At 45.5% G+C, this 20,143-nt stretch overlaps 1 protein-coding gene across 2 annotated transcripts in view; it reads left to right on the plus strand.

Annotated features, from left to right (window-relative positions):
- Nucleotides 1-20,143, plus strand: part of LRP1 (LDL receptor related protein 1) — a 1,410,884-nt gene that overhangs the window by 152,816 nt on the left and 1,237,925 nt on the right. For both annotated transcript variants that reach the window (XM_069230782.1, XM_069230783.1), the window contains exons 5-6: nucleotides 4,783-4,911; nucleotides 8,879-9,142. In XM_069230782.1, coding sequence (XP_069086883.1) covers nucleotides 4,783-4,911; nucleotides 8,879-9,142 — 393 coding nt within the window. The remainder of the gene's footprint in view (nucleotides 1-4,782; nucleotides 4,912-8,878; nucleotides 9,143-20,143) is intronic.

The raw sequence follows: 20,143 nt of genomic DNA on the forward strand, positions 1-20,143 counted from the left end.
TCTCAATTTGTTCTTTAAAAAAGAGCAAAGACAAGATGCTCCCTTTGAACCAAGTTTTATCTGCCATGGGTCCAGAAAACTGGATGGTAATGCTGGACCTGCAGAAAATCTAACGTATGGTTGAAGGTGATCCAGGATTCTGTGCTTCACTTCACCCTACTAGGTCTCCTGGAGGGTTCACAAAAGTGATGCAGTGGCTGCTGCACATCTTTAAAGGTTGGGGATGCCAGTCTTCTCCTACCTCGACAACTGGTTGCTGAAGGCTGGCTTGCCACAGTCACTTGTGGACCACCTTCAAACCACGGCGAACCTCCTAGCATCTTTGAGATTCTAAATCAACATGCCAAAATTGCAGCCGACTCCTTCGTAGAAGCTCATTGGCACTATCCTGCATACTGTGCACTTGCGAGCTCTCCTTCTGGTTCTAGAAGTCCGGGATGTTCAGACAATGATGCCAATGTTGCAGTCTTGGTCTCATTGAGAGTGGCTCTTAAACTTCTTGGCATCCTGCTTGTCGACTACACCAGATGACACATGAAGGCCCTACAGTGGGTTTAGAAGTCACAGTGGTCTCAGCATCAGGGGAACTTGTCAGATTCAATCCAGAAGGAGACTGCAGAAGACCTGCAGTGGTTGCTGCTCCAATGCAGTTAGACCGGCGGCAGACCCCTTTGCCTACCCCTCCCATAGTGGATGGTGGTAACAGATGCATCACTGTTGGTTTGGGAAGGTTATCTGAGAGAGGTGGTGATCAGAGGGCACTTGTCTCCGGCGGAGAACCATCTCCACATTAGTCTTTTTGATTTGTGGTCCATTTACTTGGCATTGAAGGTTTTCCTTCCATCCATCAAAAGGAGGCTGGTCCAGGTCCTCCTGAACAACACCACTGCTATGTAGTACTGAAACAAACAATGCAGAGTTGGGTTTCCGGTCCAGTATCGGGAGGCCCTGCAGCTCTGGAGCTGGCTGAGCATCTCCCCGAACCTGAACTACTTAGCAGGATCTTCAAACGCCATGGTGGATGAATTCCTCAGCAGTGCCTAGGGGATCTCGAATGCAAGCTACACCTAGATATGGCTCAGGCTGTATTCCAGTAATGGAGAGAATCCTGGCTTGGTCCCTTCTCTACCGCTAAGAAAGCACAGTCTCAACATTTTTGTGCTTAAGAGTTCATAAGAAGGCTTTTTCTCTGAGATGCATTCCGTTTAGAGTGGAACACTGGATTCCTGTATGCATTCCTGCCTTGCCTCTCCTGCCTCGAGTACTAAACAAGGTCAGGAATGACTGAGCCCAAGTTATCCAAGTGGCTCCGTATGAGCAAGGAAAGTGTGACACCCAAAACATCAAGGCCTGAGCATGTGTCCTCAGTCACAGACTGCTGCTTTGGGAGGATCTTCTGTCTCGGCATGAAGGTAAAGTTCTGCACCTGGGCCTGTACAGTCTGCATCTCCGTGCATGGAGTTTGTGTGGCAACAGCTGGCTGATTTCACAGTCTCTCCAGAAGTAGTGGATTTCATTCTACCAGCCAGGTGTCAATCTACGAAACGCATGACGCTAGAGTAACTGTGTGGCATGGGATAATTCCTGCTTACAGATGCATTACAGGGAAGTTTGTCTGATTTTCTGCTTTTTATACTGTCCTTTATCCCAGCAAGGACTTGCTGTGTGCACCGTTAATTCATTTATAGGCCCTTTTGGCAACGTTAGGTTTATTTGACCAACCATACGTATTTATACCACCTTAAGGTCTGGTGCATATGTTCCACCCAAGCCTTTTATAATGTTGCCATGGGACCGTAATTTGATTTTCACTTTCCTTATGTGTCCCCCCACTTGAGCCAGTGTGCCCAGCTGTTGTTTGGGTCGCCTGACTCTCAAAACAGTCTGTTAGAATGAGAACGCCAGCTCTTCGTGTGTGCGAGCTTCAAGCTCCATCCGTCCATCCTCCATGCACCACCTTTTTCTCAGGCATACTTATGTTGTAGACTAGGATGGCATTCTTGCCGAATGTTATGACACCTTCTCATGCGCACACCAAAATAGCTTTTACATATATTGTACTAAAGGCCATCGAGTGGATGATTAGCTCCTTTTAATGGGTTTTGCTAGGGCACAAAAAAGGTAAGACAGTGACAAAAAAAAGAAACCATTGAGATGTATTGTACTTCGTATTAAAATCTGCTGCGCATTAGCCAAGAAGCAGCCTCTGTAAGGTCTGAGGGCTCATACTAGCAGAACCAAGGCTGCTATTACTGCGTTGCTTTGCGGAATGCCTGTTCTGGACATCTGTTCAGCGCTGGCATCAGTCAACACTTTCATGAGGCAGGACTGCCTTGAAACAAAGGTCCTGCGGGGATGACAATTGTTTGGTCCTGTAGTATGTTTTTTTTAGTCCCAGCCATGCCACAGGCCATCACCTTGGAAGGTACTGCTTCATTTTCACTATTCACAAGCCAAGGAATCTGCATTTAGAAATATCCACCAGAAGTACTTTCAGGAACACTCTTTCTGATGAATACTTTAACTGCAGATTTTTCACTGCCTTTACACCTCCCTGTTCTGTGCAGTGGATTCTTTATTCCATCTATAAAGGGTCCCAATAGAGATCTGCACACTGTCATATCTGATCACTGACCGAGCGTCGTGTCCAATGTCTGTTTGTCCTGGGGACTCTTTTATATGCGGATCCACTGTCACTTCGTAGGTAGAAAGTAGTCAATGTAGACCCACCCCGTGCGACCTGCTGGTTAGTGGAAGCAAAGATGAGAAAATTCTCTGGCTCATTTTGGTGTCTGGGGATATTCACAAGGTGAGGAATCTGTGATTAGATAGAGCATTCTCCGGAAAGAGCATTACTGAAGGAAGGTAACTTGTTCTTAAGTACTCCATGTAAGTGCATTAATGCATGCGTTTTCTTGGTCTCCCCCCACCCCCCCCATGTACTGCTTACCCCACATCCCCACTGCGCTGCTTACCCAACATCCCCCTTGCTCTGGCACTTCCCCCTCACAACTTGTCTGTTGCTTCTTCTGCTCCTCCTTTCTCTCCCTTGCCCTTCCCTATCCTGTTTTTTTGTGTAGCCTTTATCCTTTTTTTGGCAGGGCTGGCAGCTGCAGTTGGCTACTGGGCCTCTCCTTTTTCTCTAAGGCGCCGAGGCAAAGTTTTTAATTTTTAATTTACTACTTCAAGATAGACATCCTCCATTTTGGAATGGTAGTTTAAAAGAAAAATGCAGTCATGATGCATACATGCATACGTGTGGCACCAATGCATGTGTACATCATGAAGCTGGCAAAAATATGGCTGTTGCAGCATCATAATGCATATGTGCATGTACATCATCACGCTGGGGCTTGACTTTTTTTGGGCTAATTGTCACAGGCATTTTTGTGCTAATACTGCTCATCATTCTAATCAATCTAATCTAAAAGCTTGGCTAACGCCTTAGAAAGGAGAGACCTCTTCAGACGCGGCTCCTCCATTAGGGCAACACAGTTGCTGGGCTGGAGAGAGCCTGCACAGGCTCCCACTCTGCCTGGGAGTACCCTGGCTGGGTGCTCCCAGCCAATCCTGACTCTACTATGAGCAGCGTCCGGATTGGCCGCAGCCTGTGCCTGCCTGCAGTGACTGGAGAGGAGCGGCACAGAAGCAGAGCAGGTAAGTTTTTTTTTTTTTTTTTTTTTTTTAAACAAAGCCCTGCGTGCCGCTCCCAGACCTCTTTGCTTTGCCAATGGTTCTCTGCAAATAATTTTTGTGAAAGATGAAAGAAGGGTGTAAGATAAAATAAACTGAACAAAATATTTTTTTTTCTACTCATGTATTTGTTATGTCTACTCTTTCAAAACTACACTGAAACTATCCACACGCCATCCACAGGAGAGTAACTGTAATTATTAACTAAAAATGATATAAAATGTAAATTAAAAAATCGAAATTAAAAAAAGCATTGTGGCCCTTTGAAGACATTTGTGGACGTTTTTACAACATAGCTGTCTTATTTTCTTCAAAGCTTCAGTGAATGCGTGGAATAACGTCTTAACAAAAATGGTAGAAACTAAATAACAGTAAATATTTTTTTTAAATCATGGAAAAGACACTGTGGGCCATCATAGTGCCTAGGAAGCAAGGGCACAACAGGGCACTTGCAGTGAATGTTTGAAAATGGGTTAATGAAATTGGAAAACTCAATGACCTATGGGATCCAATCTGCCAGCAGCTGTTACTCTGTAGAACTGAGCGGAGGCTGTTGCCGAAGACACTCATTATTAGTCAGTTCATATCACTTGGCTTCATAGAGGGCTCTTTTTATTACTAGCAACATTCTGCCATTTATAATTCGACTAGGGTTGGCATTACAAGCGCATTTTAAAGGCAGCAGAATATTTCCGGTAAATGTGCAAGAAACAGGTTCGCAATTGATGCTAGAAGAATAGGCTTCAAAACTTTTAATACAATTATAGTTTCCTAAATATAATCAAATTCTATAAAGCATTTGATAGTAAATAAGTGAACAAAAAATTGTTGAAAAAATGGTAGAGTCCATGAGAAAGAAACAAGGAAAATGTCCAGTGAATCCAGCTCATTTATAGATTGCTCGGTTTTAAACCAAAAGGCCACTCTTCTCCACGCCAGAAATATCTTCTAAATAGGCTTAACACCTTGGTCTAAAAGCTGTTGCTGTGCTCTGAGGCATAATTAAGCTGGGTGTGGTTTGATGCGATGAACTGTATCCTTTCTGTGCCATCCATTTGGTGGCTGATTCCTGTGCTTGTTGTTTTGCAGACTTCGATGAGTGCACACTGTACGGAATGTGCAGTCAGACCTGCACCAACACAGAGGGCTCGTACACATGCAGCTGTGTGGAGGGATACCTACTACAGCCCGACAACCGGTCCTGTAAGGCAAAAAATGGTATGCTTCTGCCGGAAGTGAGATGCGGAATGATTCCGGATGTCCCCTGCTATTCTATAATTGTATAGCCAAAACACTCGATTGCTACAAGCTTGTTATGTAGTATTGCGGTATCAGGACAATAGGCATTTCTTTATTTTAAAGCCTCCTTTAAGTCTTTAACACTTTTATGGGTACATTGTTTTTCCTGTTTGTACGCATCCAACTCTGAGAAATGAATATTATATTGAACTGATCAATTTTACAGTTTTTTTGTGACACAGCATCACCTTAGAAACAGGCATTAGATTGTAAATAAAAAGAAACGTTTCATTTGCTTTTATGCCTTTCTTCCTAACTAACTTGTCTTACCGTGTGTTGCACAGATGTGCAAGCAAAGCAACAAATGCTGCACTCTTCTGGGGCACATTATTTTGTGATTAGATTGCAACTGAACCTTTCTTGACCTCACTTTTTTTTTTTTATTGAATTGTTTGTGGCCAAGCAAATCACCAAATACATACAACAAAAGAACCCCCACTTGAGGTTGACACATCGATTCAAAATCCCAGCATTCAAGAAAAAAACATGTGTGGTACATCTTTCTCTGTTCAAGCAGTCACATTATGAAATTCATTACCCCTAAACAGAACATCCACTGATAACTATCTTATCTTCAGAAGACTTCTCAAGAGTTGCCGCTTTCCTTCTTGACCACCATACTTAGAACTCAAATGTACAGCACATGACTATGCATGTACACATGTATAGATTGACTGTATGTATTTAGATATGTGCAGTTCTTTGTACAAATATAAATACTACTTAAGGTGTTGTAATATATAGATATTCTTATAGGGCTGCTTAGCAAATATACTATGGTTCACGTATATATATATAATTTTATGCTTATCATGTACGTCACTGCATAGATTACATATAAGCTATTTGATTATATGCTCATGGGGCTCTGTTTTATTTATTTTATTTATCACAATGTAAATGTTGTCATAACAGTTTTCCATAAGTGCTCCACTATTGAAATATTAGAGATTTTTTTTTAATTCAAATAATTAAATCTAAATAATACAAAAATTTGGTGTTTAAAAAAATTAAATTAATACATAAATCAGCTTTCAGTACAGCAACACTTGAAAGTCTGAGTTGCTATGATTCATACATGTATATAATACAACTTTATCTCTATCTATTTTCCATACACAAGTATACCATTCTATATAATTATGTATCTATATATCTGTTCATTCCTAATGTAAAAAGAAAAACCTTCGGTTCTCACCGTTTCACTACTCTTGTCTCATCCTATACCTCTTTCAGTACATCCTCTACCTCCCCTCTGACTCATCTCAAACCTCATTGTACTACTATAAACTCCCTAATAACCCTTTCTAGACTCTTCCCTGTTCCTCCTTGGACTCCTCACAAACATCATTTTACATTTATAATCTCACAAATTACACGTTCTAGGCTTTTCCTCCTCTATCCCACCTTTGACGTAACCCAAACCTCATTTTACTACAGGGAGTGCAGAATTATTAGGCAAGTTGTATTTTTGAGGATTAATTTTATTATTGAACAACAACCATGTTCTCAATGAACCCAAAAAACTCATTAATATCAAAGCTGAATATTTTTGGAAGTAGTTTTTAGTTTGTTTTTAGTTTTAGCTATGTTAGGGGGATATCTGTGTGTGCAGGTGACTATTACTGTGCATAATTATTAGGCAACTTAACAAAAAACAAATATATACCCATTTCAATTATTTATTATTACCAGTGAAACCAATATAACATCTCAACATTCACAAATATACATTTCTGACATTCAAAAACAAAACAAAAACAAATCAGTGACCAATATAGCCACCTTTCTTTGCAAGGACACTCAAAAGCCTGCCATCCATGGATTCTGTCAGTGTTTTGATCTGTTCACCATCAACATTGCGTGCAGCAGCAACCACAGCCTCCCAGACACTGTTCAGAGAGGTGTACTGTTTTCCCTCCTTGTAAATCTCACATTTGATGATGGACCACAGGTTCTCAATGGGGTTCAGATCAGGTGAACAAGGAGGCCATGTCATTTGATTTCCTTCTTTTATACCCTTTCTTGCCAGCCACGCTGTGGAGTACTTGGACACTTGTGATGGAGCATTGTCCTGCATGAAAATCATGTTTTTCTTGAAGGATGCAGACTTCTTCCTGTACCACTGCTTGAAGAAGGTGTCTTCCAGGAACTGGCAGTAGGACTGGGAGTTGAGCTTGACTCCATCCTCAACCCGAAAAGGCCCCACAAGCTCATCTTTGATGATACCAGCCCAAACCAGTACTCCACCTCCACCTTGCTGGCGTCTGAGTCGGACTGGAGCTCTCTGCCCTTTACCAATCCAGCCACGGGCCCATCCATCTGGCCCATCAAGACTCACTCTCATTTCATCAGTCCATAAAACCTTAGAAAAATCAGTCTTGAGATATTTCTTGGCCCAGTCTTGACGTTTCAGCTTGTGTGTCTTGTTCAGTGGTGGTCGTCTTTCAGCCTTTCTTACCTTGGCCATGTCTCTGAGTATTGCACACCTTGTGCTTTTGGGCACTCCAGTGATGTTGCAGCTCTGAAATCTGGCCAAACTGGTGGCAAGTGGCATCGTGGCAGCTGCACGCTTGACTTTTCTCAGTTCATGGGCAGTTATTTTGCGCCTTGGTTTTTCCACACGCTTCTTGCGACCCTGTTGACTATTTTGAATGAAACGCTTGATTGTTCGATGATCACGCTTCAGAAGCTTTGCAATTTTAAGAGTGCTGCATCCCTCTGCAAGATATCTCACTATTTTTGACTTTTCTGAGCCTGTCAAGTCCTTCTTTTGACCCATTTTGCCAAAGGAAAGGAAGTTGCCTAATAATTATGCACACCTGATATAGGGTGTTGATGTCATTAGACCACACCCCTTCTCATTACAGAGATGCACATCACCTAATATGCTTAATGGGTAGTAGGCTTTCGAGCCTATACAGCTTGGAGTGAGACAACATGCATAAAGAGGATGATGTGGTCAAAATACTCATTTGCCTAATAATTCTGCACTCCCTGTAGTATTATCTCCATAATAACCCTTTCTAGACTCTTCCCTCTTCTAGCCCTCCTTTGACTCATCCCAAGCCTCATTTTACTACTATGTTCTCCCAAATAACACTTTCTAGACTCTTCCCTCCCCTATCCCTCTTTTATCCTATTCATTACAACTAACAGACTGACATGTCCACCGTTCCAATCAACAACTTTTATTTCCCTATACTAATCCACCACTAATGCACTTTGGGTTCTGGAGTATTGTGCTACATGCAGAAAAGCGCTTCAACGCCTTGTTAGAGCTAGTAAGTGCTATATAAATGCAATTACAGTTAAAAACTACTTCAACGTAGCAGACTCCCCTCTACCTTTTAAGTCCAGTTATAGTCAGTGTGCAGAATCGAAAGCTATATTAGTGATGTATATTGACCATTGTGGCATTTTCTCTGTAAATGAAAGATTAAAAATATCTGACTAAAAGACCTTATTATTATATAGTAAAAGTTCACTTTTTCACAGCTGCAACCATTTGGAATTTAAGCCTGTTCTTAAATTGGCCGAAAACCAAGGGTGTTTCCTGGGGTATTTCATCTTGCCACATTGAGCCTGAACATGTTTCTGTGTATTGGGTACCCTACTTTAATTGTGATGGGTGATACTAGCTTGGTTTGTTTTATTAGCCAACTGAGTATTTTAAACCTATCCTTCCATAAAGTGGTAACAGGAGTTTGCCAATAACAGGGTTTTCTGTTCCTGGATAGTCCTGGGGGGACAGGGTATTCCTGAAGAGCAGTGTATTTAGAGAATGGTCATTTTAGATTGTCCTTCAAGCAATCTAAAGCTGCACATAGAAATACTTTCCTTATGGTCATTTCTCTAACTGCACCTTTTCTAATCTCTTTTGCAGAGCCTGTGGACAGAATGACCGTCTTATTGATAGCCAACTCTCAAAACATCCTGGCCACATCTCTTACAGGAGTGCAAGTTCCGACCATTACCCCCTCAAGCACTAAGCAGACCACAGCCATGGATTTCAACTATGCTGAGGAGAGTGTGTGTTGGGTGCATGTGGGCGAGAGTGCCTCACAGACCCTGCTGAAATGTGCTCGAATGCCCAACTTGAAGGGCTTTACTGATGAACGGACTATCAACATCTCCTTGAGCGTACACCGTAAGTATCAGATATGTGGGAACAACACGGGGGTTCACAGGGCTTTGGTGGTGTTGGCTCTGGTGGAATGTGGAGGGGATTTCTTCAGAGGTTGGAGATAATACCCCATGTGTGTGTTTCACCTATGGCTGCCACCTGGCCATGTTTTTTTTTTTTTTTTTTTTTTTTAACTGTCACGACTAGTATGTTCATGCCCCAGCTGGTATATAGATTAGAAAAATAAATCGCCTGCAACTGGTATTTTTCTCTTATCAGTGCAAATTTTAAACAGTAAATATAACCTGAAAACACTTGAAAATGTGTTCTAGAGCTGCCTAAATGTTCCCTGCCTAAATGATCCCGGACTAATAATTTAAAGTAAACAAAGACAGAACTGCCATGTTACATCTGATTATAGACTATTTTAGAAAAAGGTCTATCAGGAATCATGCCTGTGCCTTTGAGAATCGAAAAATGTGAGCAAATAGCCAGTGTTTTTCTCTGAGAAAGGTGGCGACCTTATTTGCACCACACTCTTCTTCCTTAAGTCTGAGTGCATACAATGATACATATAGTTTGTTCGTGTGAGGGAGGGAGCAAGATGGCCCATAGCAAGCAGTCCAAACAAATGACAAGTTAAACACACTAAAACCGATAAAAATAGCTTGATCTTTGGCTGATAGGAATGGCTTCTGCACCTCCACTGCACTGCTGTTTAAAGGTCTGCTGTTCTAGTGTTTGTGAGCTTTGTAGTATGGCGTGATCTTTGGGCTCCACAAACACACCTGCGGCCTTGCAGGTCCTGTGATAAAATAGTGTGTTTTGCATCTTCCCTTTGGGTCTTATTGGCTTGTACTCTGAATTTCCCATAAATTACGTAATTTCCTTTTGACCACCTGGACTCCCAGACCTAGAATTGCTGGTGTTCTTTGGCAGTGAATTTGAGCACGTCTGCTGCCCCCTTTTTAGGTTTTGCCTGCACAGCTTTTGTGCTGTGCTTGTCTAATATCTTATAGTGAACAAAAATCTTAAAAGGGGCTTACAGCCCACCTTTACTTTCCATTTGTTTGTGTGCTTTCCACTCTGTTTTCCTTGCTGTCAGCTTGATATATCCTGCTGTGTTCGTCTTTCTGTTTTGACCAAGTACTCCTTCCTGTGAACTTTTCGTTCGCCATTTTTTTTCCTGGACGTACTTTTTTTTTTAGGGTCGAGCCTGCGAGTGCTTGCGTATGCGTCTCGCATGTGAGACACTGATGTGTTCAGTAAGGGGCTTAGAAGCCCGCCTGTCACTTACCATTTGTTGGTTTGCGTGGCACTCTTCTTTACAGCCTTGTAATTTGTCAAGGCATGTCTGGCATCATTTCCGTTCCTCTCTGGGGAGCAGAGATCAAGCACCAATTTCGGACCCATATGGAACTTCCAGGTCATCGTTCTTCGGCGCCTGAAATAGACCAGTGCAAGGTCTAAAAACCTACTGCCCACTCTCTTGGATGCTGGTCTTGTATGCAGACCCACGAAGCACAGAAGGGGGCCCATGTGCAGCCGAGTACCCAGGGTCTCTTCCAAGTCCTCTAACACTCCCAGCCAGCCTCTCTGTATGTTGGGGCAGTCCCAGGCTACATGGTCAAATTCCAGATCTACTGCCTGACACCTGGGGCAACCCCTGGATTCTCTCCCATATATCACTCTAAGTCTGTGTGGAATGAGGAATGTTCTGTGGACATAGTTGTATTGGATATATCTGAACCGCGTGTTTCTGGATACTCTCCAAGGATATGCTAGCACTCTCTGCCACTCTATATCTGTTAATTCTCTGCCCCCTGTCTCCTCCCATTTCGTACACAGAGTCTGTAAGGACTTCAGTGGAGTATTGGTGAAAGCCTTTTAAAGTTTGGTGATCAGGTGCCTGTCCCCTCCCTCCGTCAATAGTAAATGCAGTAGGGCATGCGTCTCTGGCTGTCCCCCTGAGATCCCTTCCTCCTCCACTAGTCCCGCAAAGGGTCGTAGTAACCCCTCACAGAAAAGGGCTCCCAACGTCCGCACACTCGCCTGGGTCCAAGCCCTAACCTGGCCTCCAATCAAGGTGCGGCCCGGTACTCCCAGCGTTATACTAGTCAGTGGTAGCACAGGGGAATAGGCCACTGCCACCCCAGTGTGCTTCAGACATTTTTTCCAGCAGGAGAGGGCCGCTGTCAGTAGGATAGATCGCCCAGGCAGAAGGCTCCCGGCACCCATCAGGCCCGCCAGCGGGAGATCCGGCGTTATTTCACCACCAGTTAAACACAATCCCATCCGGTGCCTCCCCGATACCCACCTAGCCACCCGCTGAAGTTGGCATGACAGGTAGTACAATTCAAAATCTGGGACCACCAGCCCCCCCTCTAGGGCAGGTCGGCAAAGAGTGGAGAGAGATGTCCGCTGATGGCCCCCATCCCATAGGAGCCCACTAAGGAGCACATTCAGTTCCCTAAACCAGCTCCTCGGTATAGTCAGGGGTAGATTGGTGAAGTAATATAGGAGGCGTGGTAACATGATCATTTTAGACCAGGCCACCCGGGCCATCATTGGAAGTCTCAGGGAGCGCAAGAACAGCACAGAGGATCGTAAAGAACGGAGAGCTGCTCCTAGGTTCCCCTCACATAAATCACTCCGTTTGTGAAAGATTTGAATGCCCAAATGCCTAAAGGAGCGTAGAGACCAGGGGAGATCAGTAGGGCATGAGGACAGGCATCCAGCGCCCTCAGACAGCGGGAAAGCATATATCTTCCCCCTGTTAACCCTAAGACCCAACCGGGCACCGAATCCCTCAATTAGTGCCAGCGCCCAGGGAATCATGGACACACCATCCCATAAGTAGATCAGCAGGTCATCTGCATAAAGCGAGATAATGTGTTCCTCCCAGCCCAACAGTACTCCCTTACCCCGCCCCTCTACTTGGAACTGCGCTGCCAAGAGTTCAATAGCAATCGCAAACAATAAGGGTGAAAGGAGGCAGCCCTGTCTGGTACCGCGGCATATGGGGTAGGAGTCCGACACCGCTTACCCCACTCGCACCATAGCCACCGGGCAATGGTACAGCAACTCGACCCATCGTATCCAATTCTCTCGTAGCCCCATTCTGATCATCACTGCGCGGAGATAGTCCCATCTCACTGAGTCAAATGCCTTTTCTAGGTCTACAGATAGTAGCATAGCCTCAGGATGCCGCTCCTCGAGTAGCCGGTGTAGGAGTGTAAATAGCCGTCTTAGGTTCAGGGAGGTGCTACGTGCGGGCACAAAACCATTCTGATCCTAGTGAATAAGGTGAGGAATATGTTGCAACAGCCTATTAGCCAGTGCCTTACTAAGGATTTTGAAATCACAATTCAGCATAGACAAAGGATGGAAATCGGTCACCAACACCTCGGTTGACTTTGTCTTGGGTAGCGGAACAACCAACGCAGGGTCCCCGGAAGAACACCCGTCTCAAAGGCTTCCGCATAAAGATCAGCCAGTACTGGGACCAGGATGTCCACGTGTGTCTTATACTACTCCATGGGTAGCCCGTCTGTGCCCGGAGTTTTGCCCGCAGCCAATTGTGTAAGAGCAGTTTTCACTTCCTCTAGAGAGATCAGCTCTCCCAAAGGGCCCCTGTCATCTGACCCAAGGTTGACCAGCGGGAGGGATCCCAAGTGGTCCTCCAATGACCGCTGTAAATCGTTTTCGGGTTGCCTGTAAAGGGACGTGTAATAGGATTTAAGAGCATAGTTAATCTCAGATGGTGTGTAAACATGATCCCCAGTCACCCCCTGCACACTCGTAATCGGGGCGCTACCTCCCTCAGGTCGCACCAACTAAGCAAGCAGTCTGCCCGCCCTACCCTCCTCAGCCTGTACAGACGTCATGTGCTTCCGGTAATCATGGCACCGTAACCTCTCCAGTGTCTGGTGAAACGCCTCTCTAACCTTGAGTAGCCTGTGATGTGCCTCTGGGTCCGCTCCCTGCTCGACCTCCCTGTCATGGAGTTCCTTTTCTAGCTGGTTCAGTTCACTAACAAGGGTTCGTCTGATCCCCACTGACTGCCCCATACAATGACCCCTAGACACTACCTTGAGAGTCTCCCATTCCGTACAGTGTGACCCCGTGGAGCCCTTATTAATCCTAATGTGTTCCCTGAGGTGTGTCTGGAGCTCCTCTCTGTACACTGGGTCCTCTGGGGCCCTCAGCTGGAGCCTCCATGTTGGGATGGGTGCCCTCACCTCCGACCCCCGCCAGGCGACTAGCAACGGGCTATGGTCTGATATAGTATGTCCCAAATACTCAGATTGTACCATTTCGTGGGTAATGAAGCCAGAGCACATCACACGGTCTATTCTGGTGTGTATGCTCCCAATCATGAAGCGACCCCAGAGTACCTGGCCATTCGCCCAGAGAGTGTTCGCCAAAAGGAAGTCTGCTCCTGGTTAGGTGCATATACACAACTCAGCACCATGAGCCTACCTTGTAGTCTACCCAATGACCTATCTACCGTCTGGATCCAAATCTGTAGAGGGGCTCAAACGGGACCCCAGCCCTGACCCAGAGCAGGGCCCCCCTCGCAAATGCCAAATGCGCAGTGGCGAAGAGCTGCCCCCTCCATCTGTGCCTCAGTTTATCTACCTCCCTTGTGGTGAGGTGCATTTCCTGGAGCAATGCTATATGTACCCCCCCTTCTCTTTAGGTAGGACAAGATTTTATGGCGCTTAACCGGTGACCCCATCCCCCGGATATTCCAAGTTATCAGCTTGTAATCTATCGATATATGGGGACTAAGTCAGTAAGGATCATCACCCCCCCTCTGGCTTCCGTCATTCCTCGTCTCTCTCCCATGTCTCAACCGTGCCATTGATAATTCCAAGGTAACTGATCTCCTGTGCATGCAATATAACAAAAACATCAAACCTTAACTCCCTCTTTCATGGAAATCCCGCAACAAGCGGTTGTCCAGTTTACGCTCAACGAACAGAACAGTAGTGTTCTCGCCATTTGGTGATTTTTGGTCAAGAATCCGGGCGAGGGGGCCATGATCACCTACAGGCCCCTAACCAAGTCGTGGTCCCAGAGGAAAGCCCAGCGCCCTTCTCCCTGTACTCTCTACAAGTCATCTGCCGTTTGGGGAGTAACTCTCGGAGCCTCGTCGGGCTGGTAGGAGTCTTGAGTCCGTGGCGTGAGTTCAATGGTCCGAGTCCCCACCGCTGGCCTCTGCTGCCGTATTCCCCTGTTGCAGTGATGCCACAGCTTCCAGGGCTGATAGTCTGGCCAGATCCCTCTGTGCTGGTGTTGGCCTGGTTCCTGGGCGTGATCTGTTCCGGGGTCTCCTCTCTCCCCTGTGCCTCAGTCTGTGCGATGCTTCCGATGGAGCCCCAGAGTTCCCTGCGCCTTATGCGCCTCCAGCCATTCCCAGGCCTCTTCCGGTGTCTGAAAAAACTAACTGTGACCCTCCTGAATCACTCTCATCCTGGCTGGGAATAGGAGTGAGTATTGGGTACCCACATCTATCATGGCCCTCTTCACCGCCATGTAAGATGCTCTCTTGGTCTACACCTCAGCAGTAAAGCCCGGAAAGAGGGTCACTGATCCGTTGTCTATCCTGAAGGGTCCTGCTTCCCTTGCTCGCTGTAACAGGATGTCCCTGTCCCTATAGTGCAGCAATATAGCTATCACAGTCCGCGGAGGTCGTCCAGGCATGGCAGGCCTTGCCGGCACTCAGTGGGCTCTCTCCAAGCCAAGGAATGGGGTGAGTAGGCCCGGGGCAACTTCCTGCTTCATCCACTTTTCAAGGACGGCCACTGCATCCGTCCCTTCAGCTCTGTCTGGCAGCCCATTAGTGCGCACATTATTTCTCCGACTTTGACCTTCAGCTCGACGCTCCAGTCTCTGGACACGGTCTGCTAGTTGCGTTAGTGTGGCCTGTATGTTTTGATGTGCTGGTGCCACTTCTGTAAGCGTCGTCTCAGCACTTCGGACCCTGTCCGTAAGATTCTGGTGGTCCGCTCGCAACAGGCCCAGTTCCACTGATACCTGGCCAATTGCTTGCTGGAGACTGGATTTGGACTCTTCTATAGCCCCTAGAATCTTTTCCAGAGTTACCTGCAGAGAGTGCGGCACCGGTTCGGCCATATCCGAAGCGCTCTGGCCGCCAACGTGTTCTTTCCCCTGCAACCTTCCCTTCTTGCGTTTTTTGCCAGACATGCAGCCTCTGAGGCAAGGTACCCCACCTGGGAGCCGGCAGTGTTCGCACGCCAGTTCTCTGCTCATTCTGCCCGGGGCAGGTGCGGTCTATGGGCACCTCCAACCCCTGGGAACAGTTCACTTCCAGCAGCAGATCGCTATTGGTCACCTCTTCGCTTTCTCTGGTTGGGCTCTCAGTTCCCAGTCTTATTAAGTGAATTCAGAAATTCAGTAGGGCCATGCCCCGTCAGTGCACTGTTTCTGCTGTACAGCAGCCACAAACAATTCAGTTTCTGACCAAATGGGCCTTGTTCTGTTGCCCGGCCCTGCAATGTTCTCCGTCATGCTTGCCTAATTATGTGCCCAAGCCGAGCCCAACCGGGTCGCACGTGTGTAGTGTGCCTCAATCCTTGCCACTTGTGTTTGCCCTCTTGGCTATTCGCTCTGGGGCCGACCTCCACCTCCTGGCAGAGCCCCTTCCACACTTCCTTGGGGGCCCCAATGTTCACCTCGGCCCCAATGCACTCAGGACTCCACTGCAGGGGGACGATGGCAAGCCCCGGGCCTCCCCAGCCAGCCGTCTCGCTCCTTCGCTAGGCAATGTCTGCACCCCTCCTTCGAGCAGCCGTTCGCTGCAGCTCCTCCTCTGGCCCTCACTCTGCTTCTGACACCACCGCAGCCCCGGGCCCACCTCCAGGAGCCCGTCAGCGCCGGTCGGTTCCCAATCCGTGCTGAGTCACTGCCTTTTGCAGGTTCTGCTACGCTGCCGTCTCAGCGCCATGTTCTGCGGGCCAGCCGCTGCTGCAGCATCTCACCAGGCCGCTCTCCAATCTCAGCTGGCATCCCATCCACGGCCCACCGTTCTGCGTTTTAGCCGGTCGCTTCTGAGCTTCTGGATGCCCTGTGGTCGCAGCGTCATCGCGGACTCCCTCCGTGGTTTAATATTAAGGATAATTAGCAGGCCTTGGCGGAGCGGCGCGCTTACATGCCCGCCATTGCTGCCGATCAGGCCACATCCCCACCGCAAACAGAAGGCTTGTGGCTGGCAAAAACGTGCCCAGCAGGACAAAAAAAAAGTGCACAGTTATATTTTTTAAAGCTAACCTTATTTTATTTTAAGTCAAGTCGTCTTTTCTCAGTTTACACACGTTTTTTATTTTTTGTTTTTGCTTGTGGGCACTGTTGTCAAAAGATGACAATTGTTCAAAATATGTGAGCGCTATTGCATTGAAAATGCTTGTTTATTTATGATCAAGCGTGTTTGGTGAGTGCATGTCATTTGTGCAGCTGTGCATTTTGCGGAATACTACCATTGTTTTTTTTTTTTTTATTTCATGAATTGGATTGTTTTTAACATCCAGCTTCTTTGCTGATTGAAGCTGTGCTTTAATACTTTCAATATTCCTCCTCTTTGGTAAGTCCATTTAATTTGCAAAGCTCTGCCTTTTTAGTAACAAAGTACAAAACTGCATTTCAGTCTCTGCGTCAGCCGAATATATGGTGACCTTGGGCAATTTGCATGGTTCATGGCACAGTCACTGTCCAAACTTGAGCAACTTGTATAAGATATTTTTACAGAAAAGAGTCAGCCACACTATAGCACTGTTTAACACTGCTTGTTTTTCACTTTGATGTGTAAAGCATATGCTTTAGTTACATCATCTGTGGCAGGCATCTCTGGCAACTACCCTTTATGGCTAAATTCCTTTTCAAAATTGCTAGGCCTCATGTGGGCTACTTTGTGAGAAAAAAAAAACCTGTAAGGTGTCTTTGGAGAAATTACAAATGTTTTAATATTACAAAGTGCATGTAATGACCTACAGCTCGTTTTGGAGAGTTGGATAAGTTTAAAGGCACGTTTGACGAAGGCTTTTGTGTTAAGCTACACAAAAAATATGTATTCTGTCTGCAACTGTGCCTTTTTTCGAAACACGTATATTACTGGATATAAACAATTTCCTCATTGGTCATTCTAGGCACTTGGGGACATGATCTGAATGGTGTGGCAGGTGCAGTGGCACAGGGGCCAAAATTACTAGGAAGCCCGCTTAACACAAATTACTTCTATATTTCACTACTAAACAAGCAGTCACGTGCCATTACCTTGCAGACACTAGGGTCATGATTTGAACAGTGCAGCGGCACAGGGGCAAAAAGTCTAGGAAACCCACTGAATGTAGATGATTACTATATTGCAGTACTAAACAGCAGTCACGTGCAGTTACCTTGCAGGCATATTTGCAGGTATATTTACTTGGGATGCCTTGCCCAGACGTGCACTGCCGCAGGAAGACACTGTAGTGGTAACACAGCCCTTGAGACTGAGCGATATATATTCCTATCATCACGTAGTGTGTGGATGCATTTATGTATATTAAATTCTGTTGACCCACCATCCTCAACGGGTACTAATATTACAAAATGTGTAGCTACAATAACTGCTTGCTATTCTGATTTAAGCATGTGAATCTAAGAAAGATCCAATACTGGAGAAGAAAATTAGTTACTTATCTGTAACTGCAGTTCTCCATTATTGGTATCTTTCATAGATTGCGACCTACCCTCCTCCCCGTAGAGGCTCTCCTTATTTCTTCTTGGTATATATCTCGCTTGTTCTAGAACATCTGACAGGCTGGAGCCTCTGTCATAGGCTTCTAAAGGGTGCTGCCACCGGATTGGCTGGACTTGGGGGGGTCTTTTCTAATGATGTGAATATGCTGTTTAAGTGAATGTATTTTAACCTTGACCTACAATAACTTTTCAATACTGCTATTTGATTGTACCATGGGACTCCCACTTCGACAGGGAATGATTCAAGCATGTCAATCTATAAAAGATACAAACACTGCAGAACTGCCGATACAGGTAAGTAACTAATTTTCTTATCTGCAACTTGTACATAAAACATTGACAAAGGCAATAGATTTTGCATAGGCAAAACCTTTTGGCTTTGCCAATGCTTGTTTTTATTGTTCCCATTTGGTAAAGTGCATTTTTTTTTTACTTAATTGTTTTTAAAGATATGGATTAATCACCTAAAAACTGCTTTGTATGGAAATTTTATTTTTTTCAGACTGTAATTTTAAAGAATGCTTCAGATATTAACTAACATGCATCCTCAATTCACCACTGTCAGGGACAGAATGGGGGAAACAGGCACCATGACTGAATCTTTTGAAAGTATATTTCTTTTAAGGAATGGTACTTTAAAACATCTTATATTCTATCTCAACTTTTAAAGATGTTAATGTGAATGTTAAGTGTAAAGGACGCCCTGAAAACTGTTTTTTAACTTTATTTTACTGTGCTCCATTATGGGCTATGTTCAGTTTTTTTAACTTCCACTAATCGTGAAATGGCTGGTGATGGTTCATTGATACTTGGCAAGGTAGATATCTGCCACTGCACTAGATCAGAATACACCCTAAATCAGGTCTGATTTCCACTCAGATGTCTTGCTGTCACCCTCCCGAACAGAAGTCTTTCTCATGCCCAGTGGTTGGCTAAAGATCCGGGACACCAGAGTTCTGATCCCAGCTTCCCCACTGTATCAGCTCATTTTCTGTACAGCGGTCTCTCACTCATCTCATAAAAGTTGATGTGCTTGAAGACACCAATATTAAGCTTCATGTGTAAACAATCAGTGGTAAAGTCAAGCCAATAGATCTCATTTTTTGGGAACTGTTGGTTTTGCCAATGCTTTTTGATGATGCTGAACAGCATTAAAAAAGTAAAATGCTTTTTGTGAATGCTCTGCAGCATCAGCAAAAAAAACACCAAACCCTGAAAAATGTCATGAAGCGATGCACCTTACGCGTGTACGCATCATGATGATACATGTGTGATGTATGCCAGTGCATTCATCACCACATATGCGCATGCCAACTGAATGATGCAGGCCCCATTTTTTTTATTTTTTATTTACTGTTCCAAGATGGCAGACGCTGCTTGTAAACCAGGACCTATGTGCAATTTGACGCTGACCCTAATGGAGCGTAGATTGGATATCCCAGCAAGGTTTGTCCTGGTCAAAGATTTTACCTTCTGACTTAAGTCCTTTAAGTCTCAATCCACTACAGGAGTGGGAGTACACTTCTAAAGTTTCTTGGGGGGCGGGCACTCAGAAACTCACAGGGTGGTAGCCAGAGTTCAGGCAAAGTCCATTTATCACTGCCCAGCTTGGTAGTTGCAAGAAAGGCCTTTTGGTACTTTGTGTATCCATGTAGCTTGAATAGAAGGTCAGCGTTATGACCCTTGAGTCCACTTCTTTATACTAGATTACTTGAGAGAGAGCAGGTCCAGTACCTCTGCAAGTGCTCCTCTCAAGTTGATGGCAGAAGATTCAGTCATCTTCTGATATTCCTCCGGTCTAGGAATGTTCTGAAGTAGGTGTCTGGAGGTGCCACATTTATGCCTAGCTCGAGATATTAAGTGGGAATGACCTCTGGGGACTCCTTAGCCAATTGGGTAATGATTCCCCAAGCTAACCCTACGCACTTTGGGCATTTTCGAGATGGCCAAATTCTACGGCCAACCCTAAATTTGGGCTCTGAGAGCTGGAGATGTGTATGGGAAGTGTCTTTTGGTAATCCTGTTGTCCTCCCACCTCTAATGCAAAAATCCAGTTTTAGACAGTCCCTGTACCCACACAGCATACTCAGAAACGGAAGTCTGGTAAAATCAAAGCTGAGCTTTCAGCACCCAGACAGTGGTTACACACAGAGTTCTGGCATTCTTTTTTCCTCCTGTGAAGTGTGTCCCAAATGTTATATGTCAACCCAGCAGGCCTCTGACGTGCAGTGTCAGAGTCCACTCTGCTTGGGGCCTGACTTG

This window comes from Pleurodeles waltl, chromosome 4_2 (assembly GCF_031143425.1).
Source record: "Pleurodeles waltl isolate 20211129_DDA chromosome 4_2, aPleWal1.hap1.20221129, whole genome shotgun sequence".
NCBI lineage: Eukaryota > Metazoa > Chordata > Amphibia > Caudata > Salamandridae > Pleurodeles > Pleurodeles waltl.